At 39.8% G+C, this 20359-nt stretch overlaps 1 protein-coding gene across 1 annotated transcript in view; it reads right to left on the bottom strand.

The window, feature by feature from the left end:
- The window catches only part of THSD7B (thrombospondin type 1 domain containing 7B), a 989424-nt gene that overhangs the window by 277232 nt on the left and 691833 nt on the right, over positions 1–20359 (bottom strand). Inside the window, exon 13 of the mRNA XM_049889254.1 lies at positions 6090–6284. Within this exon, the coding sequence (XP_049745211.1) occupies positions 6090–6284 (195 nt within the window). The remainder of the gene's footprint in view (positions 1–6089; positions 6285–20359) is intronic.

Here is a 20359-nt window from a genome sequence, read left to right as displayed (position 1 = left end):
TAGCAATCTACTTCTGAAAAATCAGCCAATTAAAATCCCATGGATCACAATGGTTTGACTAACGCAGCTAACAACAACAACATTTATTCAGGAAACAAATCAACATCCTCCAATATAATGGCTGTGGGGTTGGGGTGGAGGTCACTGGGCTATAATTGACAAAGTTGAATTCATTTTATATCCTGCTATCAGGCAGCTGACAATTTCTGACACAAACAATAAACTGAAATAAATGTTGAAATCATGTTGGGTAATTTAATCTGAGAGAAAGCTATGACTTCCATTTTAAGAAACCCTTTTAACTTAAGTGCTCTAGAGTGACTGTACCTCACCAAATGACTTTGATGGAACTTTTAGTTGAGATGCCAACTCTGAGTAATAACAATGACAGAATCATTTTTCACAGCTGTGAATATGTGATAATTGTGTTTAGTGGATTCCAAGTTAGCCTGTAACTTAATTCAACTTTGCCACCAACATTCTTCCTCTGGATTACTGAAATTCGTTCTAGATATAATAATTCCACATTTTATTTCCTCATTAGTGAGTCATTAGCTAGAGTCTTGGCTAGCTATAAAAGAAGCAGGCAGCTTTATTAGTTTATATCCAGTCTTTATGGCTGTTCTGGAAATGCTGGCTACAAGCTGCAGCATGGGCTACTTTTTCATTATTAGATGGTTTGCATCACAAGAGTTTGATAATCAGTGTAGCTGGATGATTGGCTCTAGGGTTTGCTGTGATGCTTATGCCCCAACAAATAAGAAAGATGCCTGCAGAACCTCCAACAGCCTGAGTCGCTTCAGCCACACCTCTCTTCCCCTGGAAGGGTATATTTACTTCCCTCCACCATTAGGGACTCCTACTTGGAGTAAGTTTGAGTAGCACAGCCTCCATTCTGACCTTGAGAATTTACTGGTTGAGATACACAGCAGCTCCTCCTCATCCGCAGTTTTGCTTTCTGTGGTTTCAGTTACCCGTGATTAACCACAGTCCGAAAATGTTAAAAGATTACACAGCATGATGAAATCTCTCGCAGTCTTGCCCCATCATTCACATAATTTTTATTATAGTACATTGTTACAACTGTTCTATTTTATTATTAATCATTACTGTTAACCTCTTACTGTGCTTAATTTAGAAATTAAACTTTATAGGTACATATGTATAAGACAAATCATAGTATACATAGGGTTCGGGACTGTCTGTGGTTTCAGGCATCCATGGGAAGTCTTGGAACGTATCCCCCAGGATAAGGGGAGACTACTGTACAGGCAGTCCCCAGATCACAATGAGTTCTGTTCTTAAGTCTGCCTTTAAGTCAAATTTGTACTTAAGGCAGAGCAGTAGTATGGTTCATAGCTAATGTCAGTTAGTCAAATGTTTGTCTTAGTATACAGTATATAGTGTACACGTCTTTGCATAAAAAATATTAAAGAAACACTTCCAGAAACACTAAGACATCTTTAACATAACAATACGGTAATAATTCTGCTAGTATTTCACAGGTGGTGACTGGTTCCTTCCTGTCAGCATTTAACAGGCTCAAGTCTCTAGCTCTTCCCAGCCCTGAACTTCCCTAAAGTACCCTAGAGCCTCCCCAACTCCATCTCTTCAGTTCCCACTCTCGTCTCAACTCATGTGGTAGCCTGAATTCTGAGTCCACCACTTTCCTGAAAATACTCTTGCCAAAGCTATAAAACCAAACAAACGAAATTCAATGAATATATGTTATTCCTTATGCTTCATAACTGATTGCTCAGCAATAGATCACAGTGCTGATTACATCTTTATTCTTTAAATACTGAGTTCCATGATACCATATTTTTTTTGTTCTCTCATTCGCACACCACCTCTCTGGCCACACCTTATTTATTTCTGTATTTTTCTGGTGAATTCTTCTCCCTCTAGTCCTCTCTTAACTGATGAGCTTCCTCAGGGTGCTGCCCTAGGTTTTTTTTCTCTTTTGATCCTATACTCTCACTCACATCAAGAGTTTAAGTTACCATCTATATCTCTTAAATCACCCCAGATCTCTTACCAAACCTTCTAACCGACAGATTAGAAATCTACACCCAAAGGACCAGAAGTACATAACTTGGCAAAACCCAAACTCATCCTTTTTCACCACGATCTTTCTTTCTCTTTCTGTATTTCTCAATTCTACCAACATGACCAAGTAGAAAACTGGCATGTCCCACTTCACTTTCTCTATCAAACCCCTGACACCTAATTAATGACAAAGATATGTAATTTCAAATTACTAAATATCTCTTGAATTATTAGTCCATTTATTTCCATTCCAACTGTTACCAATCATATTTAACTTCCCCTCCCAGAAGTCTCCAGTCTAGATTTCTACCACATGTTGCTCCAAGATCTTATTGCCCTCATACCTCACTCCCTCCAATCTATTCTTTACACTATAGTCCAAGCCAGCTTTCAAATCTAATCACATCACTCATATACTTAAAATTCTTTAGTAACTTTCCAAAGTTCATAGAATGAAGTCCAGACTCCTCACCATAATCCTCAAGGACCTGAGCTCTTAGTATCCGGCCTCTGCCTATACTGCACCACACTGCTTCTAGTGTCTTACAATCCAGCCATACCTAGAATCTTCCATTTCCTAGAAATTTTTGTCTCCTGGTTTTGCATGTACTATTCCAGACATTATCACCAGTTCTACCCTCCCTTCTTAGCTTAGTTAATGCCTACTTGTCCTTCAGACCCAAGCTAATAGATCTAGAAAGCTTTCCCTGAACCCACTCTCCTACATTGTGGGATTTGAAGACATGTCCTTCTTTTGTATTTGCATGACTTGCCATAAGCAGAATAATGGATCCCCAAGGGTGTCCAATTCCTAATCCCTAGAACCTGTGAATATGTTACTTTACATGGCTATAATGACTTAGGAAATATGATTAAGATTATAGAAGTGGGGAGATTATCTTGTATTATTCATGTGGGTCCAAACTAATCATGCAGGTTCTTAAAATGGGGGAGATTTTCCTTGCTGAATGGAGTAAGAGAAAGATGGCTATGCAAGAATAGCCAGAGAAATGCAACATTGCTGGCTTTGAAGATGAAGGAAAAGGCCATGAGCCAAGGAATGCAGATGGCCTCTGGAAGCTAAAAAAGGTAAGGAAACTGGTTCTTCCCTACACTCCTAGAAAGAATGTAGCCCTGCCAAGGCCATGCTTTTAGACCAATGAGACACGTATCAGACTTCTAACTTGATAAGTATAATACAACAAATTTGTGTGTACTATGCCACCAAGTTTATGGTAATTTGTTACAGTGGCAATAAGAAACTAATAAAGGCACCTTACACAACATTTATTATGGCAAGTACCACACTGTAGAGTAATTGTCTGTAATAAAGTCCTATCTTTATCTTATATTAGACTGTAAACTTCTTTAAGTTAAAATCATGTTTATCTATTCCCTTGTGATATTCCCAAGGACAAGCACATATATGTGTTAAACAAAAAATGTTTATCACATAGTTGAAAAAAGGAGAAGGGAGAAGGGAAAGAGGGAGGAAGAAAAGAAAAAGGAAGTGAAGAGGAAAAATGTTCATCTACAAGGCTACTTCAAGTTACTAGTAGTAGAAATATTCTGTACAAATGTACAGTCTTCTATATTTATGTTATCCATCTTAATTACATGTCATCACAGTTCAAAGAAGGATTATGAGCAAGTTAGTTAATGCAGAAATGGTTCTCACAACATGAAACAAATTATCAGTGGTTCTCTACTTTGATTACATTTTAATCAAAATCAGCATTAATCTTTGAATGCAGAACCAGCAACTGCTAAAAAATCAATCCCTAGCACAATTCTAAAGGTATCTATTTTTTTCTAAGTCAGAGGGAAATTTGTGCCTGACTCCACACACACACAAAAAAAACACAAAACTACTACCCAACCCAGTGGCATAATGGTTAAGAGCTATGTCTGCTAACCAAAAGGTTGGCAGTTTGAATCCAACAGGTGCTCCTTGGAAACTCTATGGGGCAGTTCTACCCTGTCCTACAGGGTCGCTATGAGTTGGAATTGATTTGACAGCAAAACTACTAAAAAACTACTAGTGAATATTAAATATGTGTATATATATGAGTGTATAACAGTTATTCAGTTACTTTAATAATTTATAATTTTTAATAACCCAGACAGGTTCTTTTTTATCTTAGGGATTATTTTTATAACTGCATAAACAACTTACCTAATTACCAGTCAATCTAAAACCTGTGATGATATTCAGGGCTGATTTTGGTACAACACAAAGAACACCCAGACAGTGAATTAAAGCCTCTTGGTAAAAGTGAAAATAAATAAATAAAAAGCAAAACACCTAGATGGCCTCACTATACAATAAAGTGGTTTGTATATGTGTCTGTGTGCCTCTGTGTGTGTGTGTATTTAAGAGAGGAAGGCTTACACAGTCTTAGAGTCTAAGTCCACCCATTTACTGCCATGTATGCAGAAGAGAGAAGGGAAGGAGCAAGTAAGAAAAGAGAGAGAGAGGAGGAAAGGAAGACAATGTTCATCTACAAAGGTCTTAAAACCAAGAAAACTAGCACTTTGAACTACTCATGAAAACAAACAGTCATTTGTGTGCTTAATTCTTCAGGGATGTCGATGCCAATTTTATTATCTCAATGATTATTTTGGCATTTTTCCTTTGGCTCTCCATTCTCCAGATTAAGTCTTCCTACAGGTAAAAATACACACACAGTTAAGAGAAGTTCTGGCAGATTTACCCAGACAAGTAGTCAAATATACTGCCACATCAATTATTTGTACAGTGCAGGCAAAACATTGATCCAGGACCTTAATTTCTTCAGATTCCATTAATTGTGCAGATCTAAATAGAACTGATAATAATATTACCACAAAAGGAAAATCTATACATGTGATTTTTGTCACACAGTACTAAAATTTTAAAATGTCAAATTGCTTATAATATAATGGCAAATGACAATGGTATAGATTAGATTTGTCTTTGATGTTCTTTCTAAATCAGTGATGGTTTGCTTTCAAGTTTGCTGAGATGCTAGCAGGACAAACCACCAGAAAATCTGTCATTAACTATTTGTCATGGATTGTATTACGTTCCCCCCAAAATGTGTGTATTAATTTGGTTGGGCCATGATTCCTGGTATTCTGTGATTTTCCTATGTGTTGTAAATCCTACCTCTCTGATGTTAATGAGGGAGGATGGGCGGCAGTTGTATTAGTGAGGCAGGACTCAAGCTGTAAGATTGGATTGTGTCTTGAGGCATTCCCTTGAGATATAAAAGAAAGAAGTAAGCCTAGAGACACGGGGACCTCATACCACCAAGAAAGCAGTGCCAGGAGCAGAGTGCATCCTTTGGACCTCAGGGTTCCTGCGCAGAGCTCCTAGTCCAGGGAAAGACTGATGAGAAGGCCAGCAGAAAGAGAAAGGCTTTCCCTGGAGCTGACACCCTGAATTTGGATTTTTAGCCTATTTTACTGTGAAGAAATAAATTTCTCTTTGTTAAAGCCATTCACTTGTGGTATTTCTGTTATAGCAGCACTAGATAACTAAGATGCTACTCAAAGAAAGATAGATAAATTGACTTTTATGACTACAAAGAATACAACATCATGTAGAGATGTAGAGAGGAACTTTATAGCTACCAAATAATTCAAATCTTTCACTCATTTCACAAATATTAACTGAGTACATATTATATGCCAAATGGATGTACTAAGGATACCCTTGTTGTTGTTGTTGTGTATCATTGAGTTGATTCCAAGTCATACCGACCCTACATGACAGAGTAGAATTGCCCCATAGGGTTTCCTAGGGTATAATCTTTGCAGAAGTAGGTTGCCAGATCTTTTCTCTCATGAAGCCGCTGGTGGGTTCAAACCACCAACTTTCAGATAGCAGCCAAGTGCTTAAACATCTGGCTACCAGGGCTCCTTAAGAATATATAGCAGAGGAAAACCAAAAACAAACAAACCTAACAAAAATCCCCCTTCTTCTGGAGTTTATATCCTACTTTGGTGGTTCAGAGGTCCACAGCTTGCCAACCCCGTAAGTAAAAGGCACACCCTACCTGTGAGCTGCCGCCGTCTAATTCGGGTTGTTTCACAATTCGCTGAGCAGGGCGTAAACCTGGACCAGGTAGTGAAGGTGCAGTCATCACGACATGGGACCATGCATTCTTGCACAAGGGGAGGCGTGCTATTTGTCTGCTTGAGGCATTCCATCATTTCTGCCAACTGGTTGTCATCAGAAACACAAGAGACAGCTAAAAAGAGCACGGATTCTTTGGTTACTATTTTGATGAAATTATGCAGCTGCTGGTTCTTTGACAAAGTAGCAGAATATTTGAAAATGTGGTTATCCCTGTGATTGCACATGGTGTTCAACACAGCTAACTTTATTTCTTTCAGGAAATTAAATTTTTATTGTTGCCACTGGAGGTATTTGAGGATTTAATTGGTTTTCATCATTAATTTAAACCCTGCATTGGTGGCAAACAAAATAACTTCCAGTAATTTATTATATGTCCTGCTTGTGAGCATCTGATCTCTAGGAATCACATAAAACTAGGAAGGATAATCTGTAAGCAAGAGCAAGGCGAGGACAAAAAGGACAGAAACATTTGCAAATCATATGAAGCATCCCTAGATTTGATTTTCATGTGTTTTCTTGTTTTAATGGCACTTATGGACACGGTTCTATTTTAAGTTCACAGTCAATATTTAAGGAATTTTAAGTTAAGTTTTTTTAATATATTTTTAATGTGCAAGCATTATCTATCCAAATAATTCCCATTACAAAGGTCCTACCAGTTGCAGATAGCCCTTTAAACTTTCACGTTTTTCACCTAGAATGTCCTTAGTTATAAGATAAAATAACTAATAACCTTGAGGCAACACATTTATGAAATTTTAATTTTTTATTTGATTCTTCGGACTAATGCCATTTCTTTTATTCAATCATGAGTGCACGATATTTTTTGTGAATCTTTTATTCATTCAGATTAATTAACTATGGGCTCCCAAGGATGTACCTTCAGATTTTACTTTCTCTAGACCAGTGTTTCTCCACCTCAGTACCACTGACCTTTGATACTGGATAATTGCCTGTGGTATGGGTTTATCTTGTGTATTGTAGAATATTTAGCAGAGTCCCTGCCCCTACCCTTTGGATGCCAATAGCCCCCACACCTAGGTTGTGACAACCAAAAACATCTCCAGGTATTGACCAGTGTTCCCTGGGGAGAACTACTGCTCTGGACTGATCCTAACCAGGAGTGTCTATGAGAATACGCAGACTTCACAGCATCTCTCCAGACCTACTGCATCAACATCTCTGGGGGAGAAGCCCAGGAATGTTTTTTGTCTTTAAGTATCCCAGGCGGTTCTAATCCAGCCTATCCTCTGACCACCCACATTTGGCAGGGTGCTTTTGGACAAGGTGTATGTTAATGGATCATCACCCAAAAGAATCCACAGCTGGGGATCATTTTTATCACAGCTCTTTAAAACTACTATGTTACAGGGAATAACAAGACCACAGCTTAGGATCAATGTTGTTGACAACCCTTTATATAAACCTTTTTATGATAAGGTAAGTGTATACAGGGCCTCCTTTAAGTTGTCCATTCTTCTTTTACTCAAATTTTCTTTCTTTATTCTGAGCATAACATAGAACACGTCTATCCAAATACCATAACCTACCTTCTGCAGAACTGATGGAAGCCAAACTCATGTAATGTTTCAGGATGAAGGAATTAGCTAAGGTGACAACAGAAGGACCCATAACACTTCTAGTTTGTAAATCTGCTTCATAGCAGGGGGGCTATTCATTCATTTTGAATTTTGGGTTTGTTTTTTTTTTTAAATCCATATCCTAGGGACAAAATCCACGCATGGCACAACAAGTCAACATTACCTGCATTTTCTTTGTTGGGAATATAAAGTCATTAATGATGAATACAGCAAGATACTTTATCTTAAGGAGGGTACAAGCACATGCTATTTGATTTTCATGTTTAGATAACCAATTTGAAGTCAATTTCGAGGATTTTCACCTTGCCAAGAATTTTTTTTTCCACTGTGACAATGTGTTGAGTAACATGGAAGAGAAATTTTAAAAATACTTTTTAAAAGCATCACTATTCGAAATTTGAACTTCTAAATGAATACAAACAAGGATTTTTTCCAATGACAATAAATCATTTAGAGTATTTTACTCATTTTTCTATCACTCCTTCTGGATAAGTTTAGATGATGATGATAAAACACAAACTCAATATTTTGAAGTTCTACAAACTATTTAAATTAGAATACCCCGGATTTTATGAAAGTCTATATTGCAAACTTGAACTTTTTTGCATTAATGAAGGAAAGTATAAGAAATTAAGAAAGAATAGCTGCAGCATCTGATGGAATTCACAGACACTGTTATCATACAGCATGAGTGCAAATTCCGGTGCTAAACACCTGGAGATCATATGAACTGGAATACATTACTTAGATTCTTTATGCTTTAGTCTCCTTATCTTTAAAATGGGTATAATAAGAGAATTCTTAAAACACTGTCGGGCACAGACTAAGCGTTCAACAAATGCCATTAATTATTATAATTATACTTTATATAAAAAAAAAAAGTTGTTTTTAAATACAAGCCGGCTGATAGTGCTCCAAGCATTATACATGCACACACTCATTCTTCATACCATATTGGTTCCTTGTTCACCCTCAGAATTCAAAGGATAAAGGTGAGAGGAGAACCTTGGCTGAATTGTCACCTAATGCTGGCACTACATTCATAATCACCGTTCATCAACCGATGGATCGGACACACCCTAAATACATTTACTACACTAATAGGGTTGTGCAGTGTAAATCGGAACCGTAACTCCTGTAGAATCTGGTTAGTATCACAGTCTAACAAAGACATTAGCGGTCTCTAACGGGCACAGAAATCACACAAGATGTGGCACGCAGTTTGACCACTGCGCTCTGTGGACACCGAGGATTTTTTATTGGTAACCCAAGGGTGAGCTGCAACTGACACACCACAGACCATGCAATCATCAGTTTAGACCAGGACTTACGGTTCTCAGATTTCTTCAAGTTCAGGAATCTAATTTATTTTCAAGTGTGAAAAGAATCACTACAAATGAAGCCATTACAGAGAATTGATCTGTCAGACACCTGCTATTTAGTTAAACTCAGTCTGGGTCCCTTAGATCACAGCAAATCATTTGGCTACAATCTAGAGAAAATATTTCTCTTTTGGTGCCTTCTTTTTCTTTTCAGCACTCTCCCTTAGGCACTCAAACCTGCAAGTATGCTAGCTACCCAATACATTATTTCTCTGGCGAAACTCGGTGCTGTAACTGCCCCTTCCTCTAAGCAGATCCATAAGGAGTATTTCAAGTACTATACTACACCTACCAGCGGGAAGGATCTTTTCTATCGGGAAAGGGCAGGGCCTTTTATCTCTGCCCCTTCCTTTAAAATATCTCTATCTGGACTGAATTGCTTAAGGGGAGCGGCAGTTCCAAGTTTAATGGTTAACTATATTTCATTTATTAACATTAGAATATTATAGTCTTTACTGAGAGAAAATTTTATTCCCAGATAAAATTATTCCAGATAGCTCTAGAAGGACCTCACTGTTTAGCATCTTAAGCTCTGGGCATACAGCTCTCAGCATAGCTGTCTGGGACAACTGGACATCCTTGCCCAGTAATGATGGAGAAGCAGGTTTTTAAGCCAAGTGGTTCAGGTAAGAGCAGTCACCTGGCCAGTGGGTGTGGTAGAGTGACCTGGAACCCTCCAAATATCCCTTTAACACCCAAGGTCACATCTTCCTATTCATTGTGCCTAGCAACATACGTGCGTGACACATGGAATTGAGTTTCGGTACTTCATCTTTCTCTTAATTGCTACATAAGGTGAGACTTGGGAAAAAGGCACCAAAAAGGGGAGTTTGGAGTGGAGAGAAGAGTTACTAATTGCTTCTCCCTGTTACTGATTTTTTCAATGTCAGCGGTATGAAAAGGTATGCTCTGGCATGAAACGTAAAATTATCTGAGAACTCAGCAAAAGAAACCAAGCAAGGGCCTGTATGAATTCTCACTGTGTCTGACAGTTCTTTTTTTTTTTTTTTTTTTTAAAGAACTGCCATTAATGTGAAATGGCCAGGCAGCCTTCTTAGGCTTAAATGATGACTAAAATCAGCAGATTATTAACTATGACTAAATGGTTGCTCTTTCTGGCCCCATCACCTCTAAACTCCGGTAGTCGGACGAGCTGTGAGAAGTTTTTCTTCTTTTCAATTATGATATAAACAGGGCAGGGGTTAGTGGCCTCATGATAAGAAATGATAATATCCTGCCAGGGAAGACTAAATATGCGACAGAGGCCACTACCTCAGATCTGTCAGTGCTCATCACCTTCACCAAGGACGCCCAAATTACTTTCCCGAAGTTGCTTCTGATCAGAGTTCAACTTTAATAGTTGAAGAGAAAGGGTAGAAAGAATTTCTTTCAAGAGGTCATGATTTCCCGGAAATGGGGGTGGCATCCTAGAAAACGAGAAGGGCTCTATCAGTATAAGACGCTCTGTCCAGCAGTAGCAAGCAGCTGCAGTTCAGAAGCTGTGCTCAATTTAAAAGGACATCCAGAAACTGCAGGGGTGGGCAACAACTGCTCGGCTCAGCAAACATTTACACGTCATGCCCTAGAAGTCAGTGCCTGGGATAGAGAGGTGAAAGAGACATCTTTCATGGAAATAAAATTTCAGTACACTAAAGGAGCTGCCTGAGCACAGCGCTGGGGCCTCAGCTCCAGGGAAGTGAGAGAAGTCTTCCTGGAAACAGGGACACCAGAAGGATGCTTGGGAAGGGTCCAAGGGAAACTGAGCCAGCCTGAGCTTGGAACACCTTGACGCATGTGCAGAAAAACAAGCATTGTGATTGGCTGGCCTTCTTCCCCTGCAATTCACTCTAGAAGACCCTCAAGGAGATGGACTGACACAGTAGTTGCAACAATGGGCTCAAACATAGCAACGATTGTGAGGATGGCACAGGACCAGAGAGTGTTTCGTTCCGTTGTACATAGGGTCGCTATGAGTCCGAGCCGACTGGAAGGCACCTAACAACAGGAGCTTTTACTTCCTCCTTCACAGGACTCATGAATTGAAAATTATAGGCTCAGTGTCTGTGTAGCAAGGTCACTACTTCATTAACCCTACACTGGGGAGTCCCTAACATGTGGGTGTGGGTCAGTTATCAATTAAGTTAGTGTTAGACCACAGACTGCAATTTTACAGTTAAAATTGATGAATCAAATTAATAAATGTGTAATAATGCCAGTTCTATACTCCTGCTTTAACAGCTAAATCTTCATAAGGACTTGGAAAGCCAGGTCCCAATGTAGGGGTCTGGGATGACTTGGGGTTCTGGCTGGGATGCAGCTATGCAGGGATACCATTCTCAGCCCTAAGTCCCTGGCCTGCCTCCCCCCCCCCCACACCTTTCCACTTCCAGCTTGATTCTGCATGGGGAGGGGACATGCTTAAATGAGTGCACCCTGTGGGGCTCCCATCCCCCAAGTTCAATTCACAAATCAGCCTGAGAGTGTACAGTGTACGTGTCTCAGTTCTTAAGGCCGCCATAACAAAATACCACAAAGTGGGTGACTTTATTCTCACAATTCTGGAGGCTAAAGTCCAAATTCAGTGTGACAGCAGGGCTATGTCAGCTCTAGGGGAAGACGCTCCCTCGTCTCCTTCACCTTCTAGCTTGTAGACGGATTTTCACACGATGTCTTCCTCTATGTGTGACCTTGGTTCAGTGTCTGTTCTCCCCTTTCATTAAACACCACTCAGAAGGGGTTAGGATCTGGACCCACCCTACTCCTGTATGACCTTGTTTAAGTTAACTGACAACAAAAGAAAAACCCCATTTTCAAACAAGGTCACATTCACAAGTATACACACCAAAAACCACACTCGGTCCCACTGAGTCGATTCCGACTCAGAGCAACCGTATGGGACAGAGCAGAACTGCCCCACAGAGTTTCCAGGAGCACCTGGCGGATTCGAACTGCCAGTCCTTTGGTTACCAGACATAGCACTTAACCACTACGCCACCAGGGTTTCCTTCACAAGTACAGGGGTTAGAATTTCAACATCTTTTGGGGGAGACACAATTCTTCCATAACATTATACATGACAATGCAATCATCTTTCCTCAAAAGTCCAACTTAGGAAGGAAGCCCCCACCAGCCCTGGAAGCTGGTGAGGGCCACTGGGCAAGGAATTCCAGGATGGTGAGTACTGGGCAGAGTTTAGATAGGCGTGGGTGGGGTAGTATAGATATCAGTGGGGTTTCCATCTGCCGCATAGACCCCACCCATGGGAAGAAACACAGCTGGAAGAAAGCTAGAGCAGAGAGTCTAGGGCACAGAGGCCAAGCCAGGGCACCTCTTGCCAAGTCTAAGATCAGAACTATACTACACTCCAATGTGCAAGGAAAACATAGCTTCTTTATTTCATTTTGGACTCCTGCAATCTTCCTTAAGAGCTCCCATCCTGCTAGGTAATCAGGAAACTTAAAAATGCTAATTAATGCTATTTCGGCTTTGGCCATCTTAGTTTTCTTTCTGTTTAAACAGTTCTTTTCAGGTACACGTGCAGCTCTTTTATCAGCCATTTTCCCTTCTCCAATCCATGATGCCATCTGGGTGTCTGTGGCAGCCAGCAGGGGCCTCCCATTTTCGTGAAGCTCTCTGGATCTCTGAGAGCCTCTGCCATAATAGTGACCCTTGCCTACTTGATGACTGCTTGTCTGGTGACATTCATTGCTAATGCCTCAGGCTGAAGAACTCACAATAGATTCCCACTCAACCTGGTGAGGGACCCATTGTCTTACAGCAGTCTTGGTCCCACCCCACCTGAATGCCTGCTGGTGGGGCCTATACTGCTGAGGCCTGGGTTTGATTCCAGTGACCCAGGAGGTCAAGGGTAAGTTCCCCTGTTAAGCCTGCTAGACAAGGATACAGGCTACTTACACACCCTCCTCAGGGCATGTGGGAATTGTGGAGACTGTCAATAGTTTGTTTGTTTGTTTTCAATAGCATAGAGAACTCAGAGGGCATTGGGGAGGTAACTGAAGTCCTCCTTCTGCCTAGTCACCCCAGGTCACGGGTCACTAATGAGACTCATCCCATGTTGCACTGTGGGCCTCCGTGGGGAGGTCTCTTCTTAGAGTCCCAAACAGGGAATGGAGCATGAACCCTTAAGCTTTATACTTTTTCCTTACCCAAGCTCTCTACATCTAGCTCATCAGCCCTGAGTAAGAGGACGCCATGACATACATTCCTGCTGCTCCACTTGCCCCCTCTCTCAGGGCGTCTTCCTTTCCTTTCCATCATCTACTCTGGCAGGAAAAGGAGAACTTTTCATTCTTCCTGTCTGAAAGGGGGTTCTCCTGCATCACATTCCTCCCATTCCCGAGGCGGCCTTTGTCAGTCCCTTTGCCTGAAGCCATAATGGCTGACAGGGCTCCGAGACAGAAATCTGATTGGAATTAAGATATGAATTAAGAAGTGTTTAAAAATATATTACACATATGCTTAACCACTAGATTCTGAGGCTCAAGAGAGTTGAATTTGTGACTGGCTTTTTTACTGATGTGTCCCTTGTACTGATGTCTCTGTTGCTGTCGAACTGATTCCGAATCATAGTGAGCCTATACGACAGGGTAGAATTGTCTCAAAGGGTTTCCAAGGCTGTAATCTTTTTTTTAGCAATTTTTATTTTTTTTTTTAATTGTGATTTAGGTGAAAGTTTACAGCTCAAGTTAATTTCTTATACAAAAATTATACACATATTGTTATTTGACTCTAGTTGCAACCCCTGTAATGTAACAGCACACTCTCCCTTTTCACCCCACATTTCCCGTGTCTATTCAACCAGCTCCTATCCCTTTCTGCCTTCTCATTCCTCCTCTGGACAGGAACTTCCCATTTAGTCTCGTGTATCTACTTAAACTAAGAAGCACACTCTTCACGTGTATTATTTTATGTTTTATAATCCAGCCTGATCTTTGGAGAGTTGGCTTTGGGAATGGTTTTAGTTCTGGGTTAAGAGAGAGTATGGGAGCCATGACTTCTGGGGTTCCTCTAGTCTCAGTCAGACCATTAAGTCTGGTCTTCTTACATAAATTTAAGTTCTGGACCACACTTTTCTCCTGCTCCATCAGGGACTCTCTTTTGTGTTCCCCATCAGGGCAGTCACTGGTGGTAGCTGGGCACCATCTAGTCCTTCTGGTCTCAGGCTCTGGTTTATGTGGCCCTTTTTGTCTCTTGGGCTCATATTTTCCTTGTGTCTTTGATATTCTTCATTCTCCTTTGCTCCGGGTGGGTTGAGACCAATTGATGCATCTTAGATGGCTCCTCCCCAGCTTTTAAGACTGCAAACGCCACTCACCAAAGTGAGATGTAGAACATTTTCTTAATAAACCTTGTGATGCTAACTGACCTAGGTATCCCCTGACACCATGGTTCCCAGACCCCTGCCCCTGCTACTCTGTCCCTCGAAGTATTTGACTGTATTCAGGAAACTTCTTAGCTTTTGGTTTAGTCCAGTTGTGCTGACTTCCCCTATATTGTGTGTTGTCCTTCCTTTCAACTAAGATAATTCTTGTCTACAATCTAGTTAGTGAATTCCCCTCTCCCTTTCTGCCCACCCTCATAACCATCAGAGAATGTTTTCTTCTGTGTTTAAACCTTTTCTTGAGTTATTAAAATAGTGATCTCATATAACATTTGTCCTTTTGTGACTGACTAATATCACTCAGCACAGTGCCTTCCAGATTCACCCATGTTGTGAGATGTTTCACCAATTCATCATTGTTCTTTATCATTGGGTAGTATTACATTGCATGACTATACCATTATTTTATTCATTCGTCTGTTGATGGACACCTAAGTTGTTTCCATCTTTTTGCTACTGTGAACAGTGCTGCAATGAACACGGCTCTTATTTCTCTAGGATATATTCCAAGGAGTGGGATTGCTGGATCATATGGTACTTCTATCTCTAGCTTTTTAAAGAAGCACCAAATCAATTTTCAAAGTGGTTGTATGATTTTACATTCCCACCAGCAGTGTATAAGTGTTACCGTCTCTCCACAACCTCTCCAACATTTACTATTTTGTGGTTTTCGGATTAATGCTGGCTTTGCTGGGGTGAGATGGTATCTCATTGTAGTTTTGATTTGTATTTCTCTAATGGCTAATGATTGTGAGCATTTTCTCATTTCTGTTACCTACTTGAATGTCTTCTTCGGTGAAGTGCCTATTCATATCCTTTTCCCATTTTTTTAATTGGTTATTTGTCTTTTTGTTGTTGAGGTTTTGCAGTATCTTGTAGAATTTAGAGATTAGACCCTGATTGGGTATGTCGTAGCCATTTTTTTTTTTTCCCAGTCTCTTTTGGTGAAGTCTTTTTGAGCGTAAGTGTTTGCTTTTTACAAGCTCCCAATTATTTGTTTTCTCTCCTGGCATTTGTGCATGGTTAGTTATGTTTTGTATTCTGTTTATATGTATTATGTATTAGGGCTCCTAGCGTTGTCCCTATTTTTTCTTCCATGATCTTTATCGTTTTAGATTTTATATTTGGGTCTTTGATCCATTTCGAGTTAGCTTTTGTACGTGATCTGAGGTATGGGTCTTGTTTCATTTTTTTTTGCAAATGGGTATCCAGTTATGCCAGCACCATTTGTTAAAGAGACTGTCTTTTCCTCATGTAACAGACTTTGGCCCTTTGTCAAATATCAACTGCTCATAGGTGGATGCATATATATACAGATTCTCAATTCTGTTCCATTGGTCTATGTATCTGTTGTTGTACCAGTTCCAGGCTGTTTTGACTACCGTGGAGGTATAACAGGTATTAAAATCAGGTAGTGTGAGGTCTCCCACTGTGTTCTTCTTCTTCAGTAATGCTTTACTTATTCGGGGCCTCTTCCTTTTCCAAATAAAGTTGGTGATTTGTTTCTCCATCTCACTAAAAGATTTAACACGGCTTCAAATCGGTTCATTCCTGCTGAGAATCTGCATTTCCACCTAGATATACTGATTCAGAATGTACATTTTAACAATAAAATAAAAACAATAAGATTTATTTAACAATAAATGTACAATAAATTTTGAGAACCACTGTTCTAGTGGTTCTCTGAATTGGTCCCTCACCAGCAACATTAGTATTGCCTGGGAACTTGTTAGAAATGCAGATTCTCGCAGGGGTTCAAACTGGAATGAACCGGTTCCAAGCCCTGGATTTTACACAATCAGGTTTACCATGACTTCCCTATTTCCTGCTTTCACAACAGGTTTATTTTATTTTGTTTTGTTTTGATACTTTGGTTTTTCAGCCATCCTCCCTTTTTTTTTTTTCCCTTAGCCTGCCTCTAGACCTCTTCTCCCCACAGTCGGTGGTGGTGTTCTTAGGGGAAACAGACAGGCTGACTTGTTTCTTATTCTCGACCAAACATAAAAGAATGTACACATAAAAAAAAAAAAAAAAAAAAAAAAACGCACATTACAGGGACAAATGTCAATGTTTTGGTTGGTCTGAGCAATGCAAAATGCAAAGCTACTTTCTCCTATTCATCTAACATGCCTTGATTTCTGGATTCATGGATGAATGAGGGGAAATTTTCTTCAGAGAAATTCTGGTATTGAGAATGGAGTAAGAACAGCTAGAAAATATAGAAAGTCTTACAACTTGCAAAAAATAATAATAGTAAGGCTAATTCAATACTGTTTCACAGCAAGCATTTCTGTTGACCCTACTATGGAGATCGGCACTGTGAACCTTCCACCTGGAGCAAGAAACAGAAGCCATGAGCCACTCCCACATTTTCCACTCCATGTTCAAGTGTGGGAGAGCTGGCCAGGGTTAGGATGCCTGTTGATGTGGCCATTCGAATGCTATTTGGAATAGAGTCTTCCCAGCTGTCTGTGCCTTGTTACTAAGGCTGTAGCCAGAGGAGGAAAACTTCCCCAACTCTTCCCAAGTGACTAGCACTGGTGTGGGGCAGAGACAAGAGCCCAAGTAGGATAAGGAGGCAAGGAAAGTGACCTAACATAGGCACTTCCCAGGCACAGAGATTGATGTCACCCCTGCCTGATCAGAAACAAGCCAAATTCCTACTCAAAGATCAAACCAGAGCCCTTTCCCTACGGACTTCAGTTCACCTGAGCTGAAGTAACCACTGCACATACTGTCATACATTTTACTGGACATTCTAGCAATTCCATTTCTGTGACAATTTTAAGTAGTAGAGAAGATAGTTTTACTTGCTATTGGGTTATTATCCAAATAAATCAATTTGGAAGTTGAAGCCAGTTCTTGCCATACCAGAGCTGCTTTCATTTTCCCCATGTGTTTGATCTCTCCCTGAATAGAGCACAGTGTATGGGAGCTAAGTATCTGCAGATTTCATTTTTCAGAACTAGTGTTTGAGGAAAGTGTGTGCTTATTATTATTACATGCTGACTGACATACATGCAACTTTTGAGAGGAACAGCATGAGTTGTAGAAATTGAATTAAACAATAAACCTGTAATTGCTTGTTAGGGTGCTTTAATTGACTCATAAGTACCATACGTGAAGCTGTGTGGCTGTAGGAGCCCAATTATAAGCTTGCTTATGGAAAAATACAACTCATTTTGCATGTTGGAAACATATTCCCCAATTATTGTTGCCCTCTCAGAGAAGAAGAATTTTCAAATAAATAAGAACTGCTTAGTAAGCAAATAATGTATACTTAGCCCTGGGTAACCTTAAAGCACTTTATTTAGTTTCTAATACAAGATCAGAAAATGTGTGCTTGAAAAATACCCTTTCACTTCATTCCAAGGCACTCGTTAAGCATTGCGGAGCCCTTTGTGTTCCCAAATAAACAAGGAAATGTACACAGATAAGGCAGCTGGCTTCAAGGTATTTGCTCCCTAATGGAAAAATATTGCCAAGAATAAATATTTCAGGGGGAGAAAAAAAAAAATACAATTACAAATGATTGATAAATCAGGAAAAAAAGAAAAAAAAAATGGAGTGGCAAACTCCAGCAAGGAAGTTGTAGGTTAAGTCACCCAGCCACGGTAGGAAGTAAAGTGGTCAGAATCAGATCCGGGCCTTGAGGGGTGGGTGATGGGGGTGGGGATCACAGGAGACCCAAGTCAGGGAAGAAGGAGGCTCCAGACATACTTGTTAAAACATTTGGAGAACTGGAGTAGAAAATGAGTAATCACTAGGGATTCTATGTCCAAGGAAGAAAAGAATTAAATTGTCCTTCTCTAAGGCAAAATGTAGCTGGAGAATGACACTTACTTGAAAACAAGCGGTCTTGTAGTGGCTTTGTTGTTGTTGTTAGTTGCCGCAGTTGATTCTGACTCATGGTGACCCCACATGTGCAGAGTAGAACTGTTCCATAGGATTTTCAAGGCTGTGGCTTTTTGGAAGCAGATCACCAAGCCTGTTTTCCAAGTGCCTCTGGATGGGTTCAAACCGCCAGCCTTTTGCCTAGTAGTAGACTGCTTAAACATTTGCCTGAAATGCTTTCCAAACCCATTGCTGTGGAGTCAATTCTGACTCATAGCAACCCTACAGGACAGAACAGAACTGCCCATAGGATTTCCAAGGAGTGTGGCTGGTAGATTCCAACTGCCTACCGTTTTGTTAGCAGCCGAATGCTTAACCACTGCACCATTTCCATTAAACACCATGAAACCACCCAAAATGAATATCATGTACAAAAACCAGTCATAGGAAAAGTCTCTCAATTCCCAACTACCCTCTGCCCTAAAAAGACACTAAATAAATACACACACTCAATAGAAACAGAGGCATTCATATGCAAACTCAGCTTCAGAGAGGTTCCTTAGTCGCTGGCCCTGTTTACATTGACTTTCTGAGCCTGGCCTCCGCTAAGAAATATTAAAGCCTGTATTGAAGAAAACCATTGTAAATGCATATAAATCATCACATTCAGCAAGGCATTTGGCAGCGATCATTCTAAATTAAGTCACTGGCAGTGAACTTCAAGAGCAATCTTTGCAGCCAACCTTTCTTGTAGGTCAGTGATTCTCTCCCTAGTTTTATAGCACCTTAGAGTAGCTCTATTTATCTCAGTTGACTTTTTACATCAAAAATAATTCAGTGGGGAGTGACTGCTAATGAGTATGGGGTTTCTCTGGGGGCAGTTACGAAAATGTTCAAGAACTAGACAGGGGTATGTTTGTACCACTTGGTGAATATTCCAAAAAAACACTGATTGTACACTTTAAAAGGGTGAATTTTATAGTATGGGAATTTCATCTCAATCAAATGGTTACAAAATAAAAAAAAAATCACAATTTAAATATTCTGAATTTCAAATAGGTAAATGTAACATAAGTTCTTTTTTTTGTTTTTTAAGAGCTCAGAAGTCACGCCACGAAATCACATCCAGTTGGTGCTGCGTTGCCAGAAAGGCTGGGAATCATAAACATTTACCAGTTAGTAAACAAATATTCTCCCAAAAGTTAGGCTGGAAACCATTTATAATACCTTTAAAACTATGAACCCATAGATATGAAACTAAGATTTTATAATTGATGCATTTTTTCACATGCTTCTGACCTACAAAGTTTTATATCTTGTCCTTCATCAAAGAAAAAACAACAAAAAAGGACATTCACCTAGACTTTTTGTGGTGCCGCAGTTATAAAATTAGAATTCTTCAGAATACTGTTATGGAGGAAACAATTGAACTATGAAACATAACAGTAATACAAGACAAAACTATTCTAAGAGGGCTCAGAATTGTACAGAATATCCAATTCCCATAATGTGGGGAAAAAAACACTAAATATATATAGACATAGACATATTTAAAAAACCCAGTAAATATCTATCTGTCTGTCTGTCTGTCTAGGAACCACCTGCCTTTGAATGTACTCAGAATACATAAGCATTGCATGGTAGTTAATTTCTTACCATATTATAAATATCAGGCAGGTAAGAAATCATCTAACTCCCCTTATAAATATGCTCCCTCTTCCTTTTTTTTATTTTTTTCCTTCTTTCCATATCACAGCCTCAGTTGGAAGTGTAAACTAATGAAGGGACATTTTATAGTATTTCCAAGTCATTTTCTCACAGCCACCAAAAAGACATCAGGTGAGATTTCCTCAGAAATACCTCCCACATTGAAATTCTGTGTCTTATGCTGAATGAAGTCCTCAATTCAAGTTGTATGAACATTTCTGGCATTTCTTTCATATATTTGGGGAAAAAAATCGCACATACT

This window comes from Elephas maximus, chromosome 6 (assembly GCF_024166365.1).
Source record: "Elephas maximus indicus isolate mEleMax1 chromosome 6, mEleMax1 primary haplotype, whole genome shotgun sequence".
Classification (NCBI taxonomy): domain Eukaryota; kingdom Metazoa; phylum Chordata; class Mammalia; order Proboscidea; family Elephantidae; genus Elephas; species Elephas maximus.
This window is presented reverse-complemented; position numbering and strand designations above follow the sequence as displayed.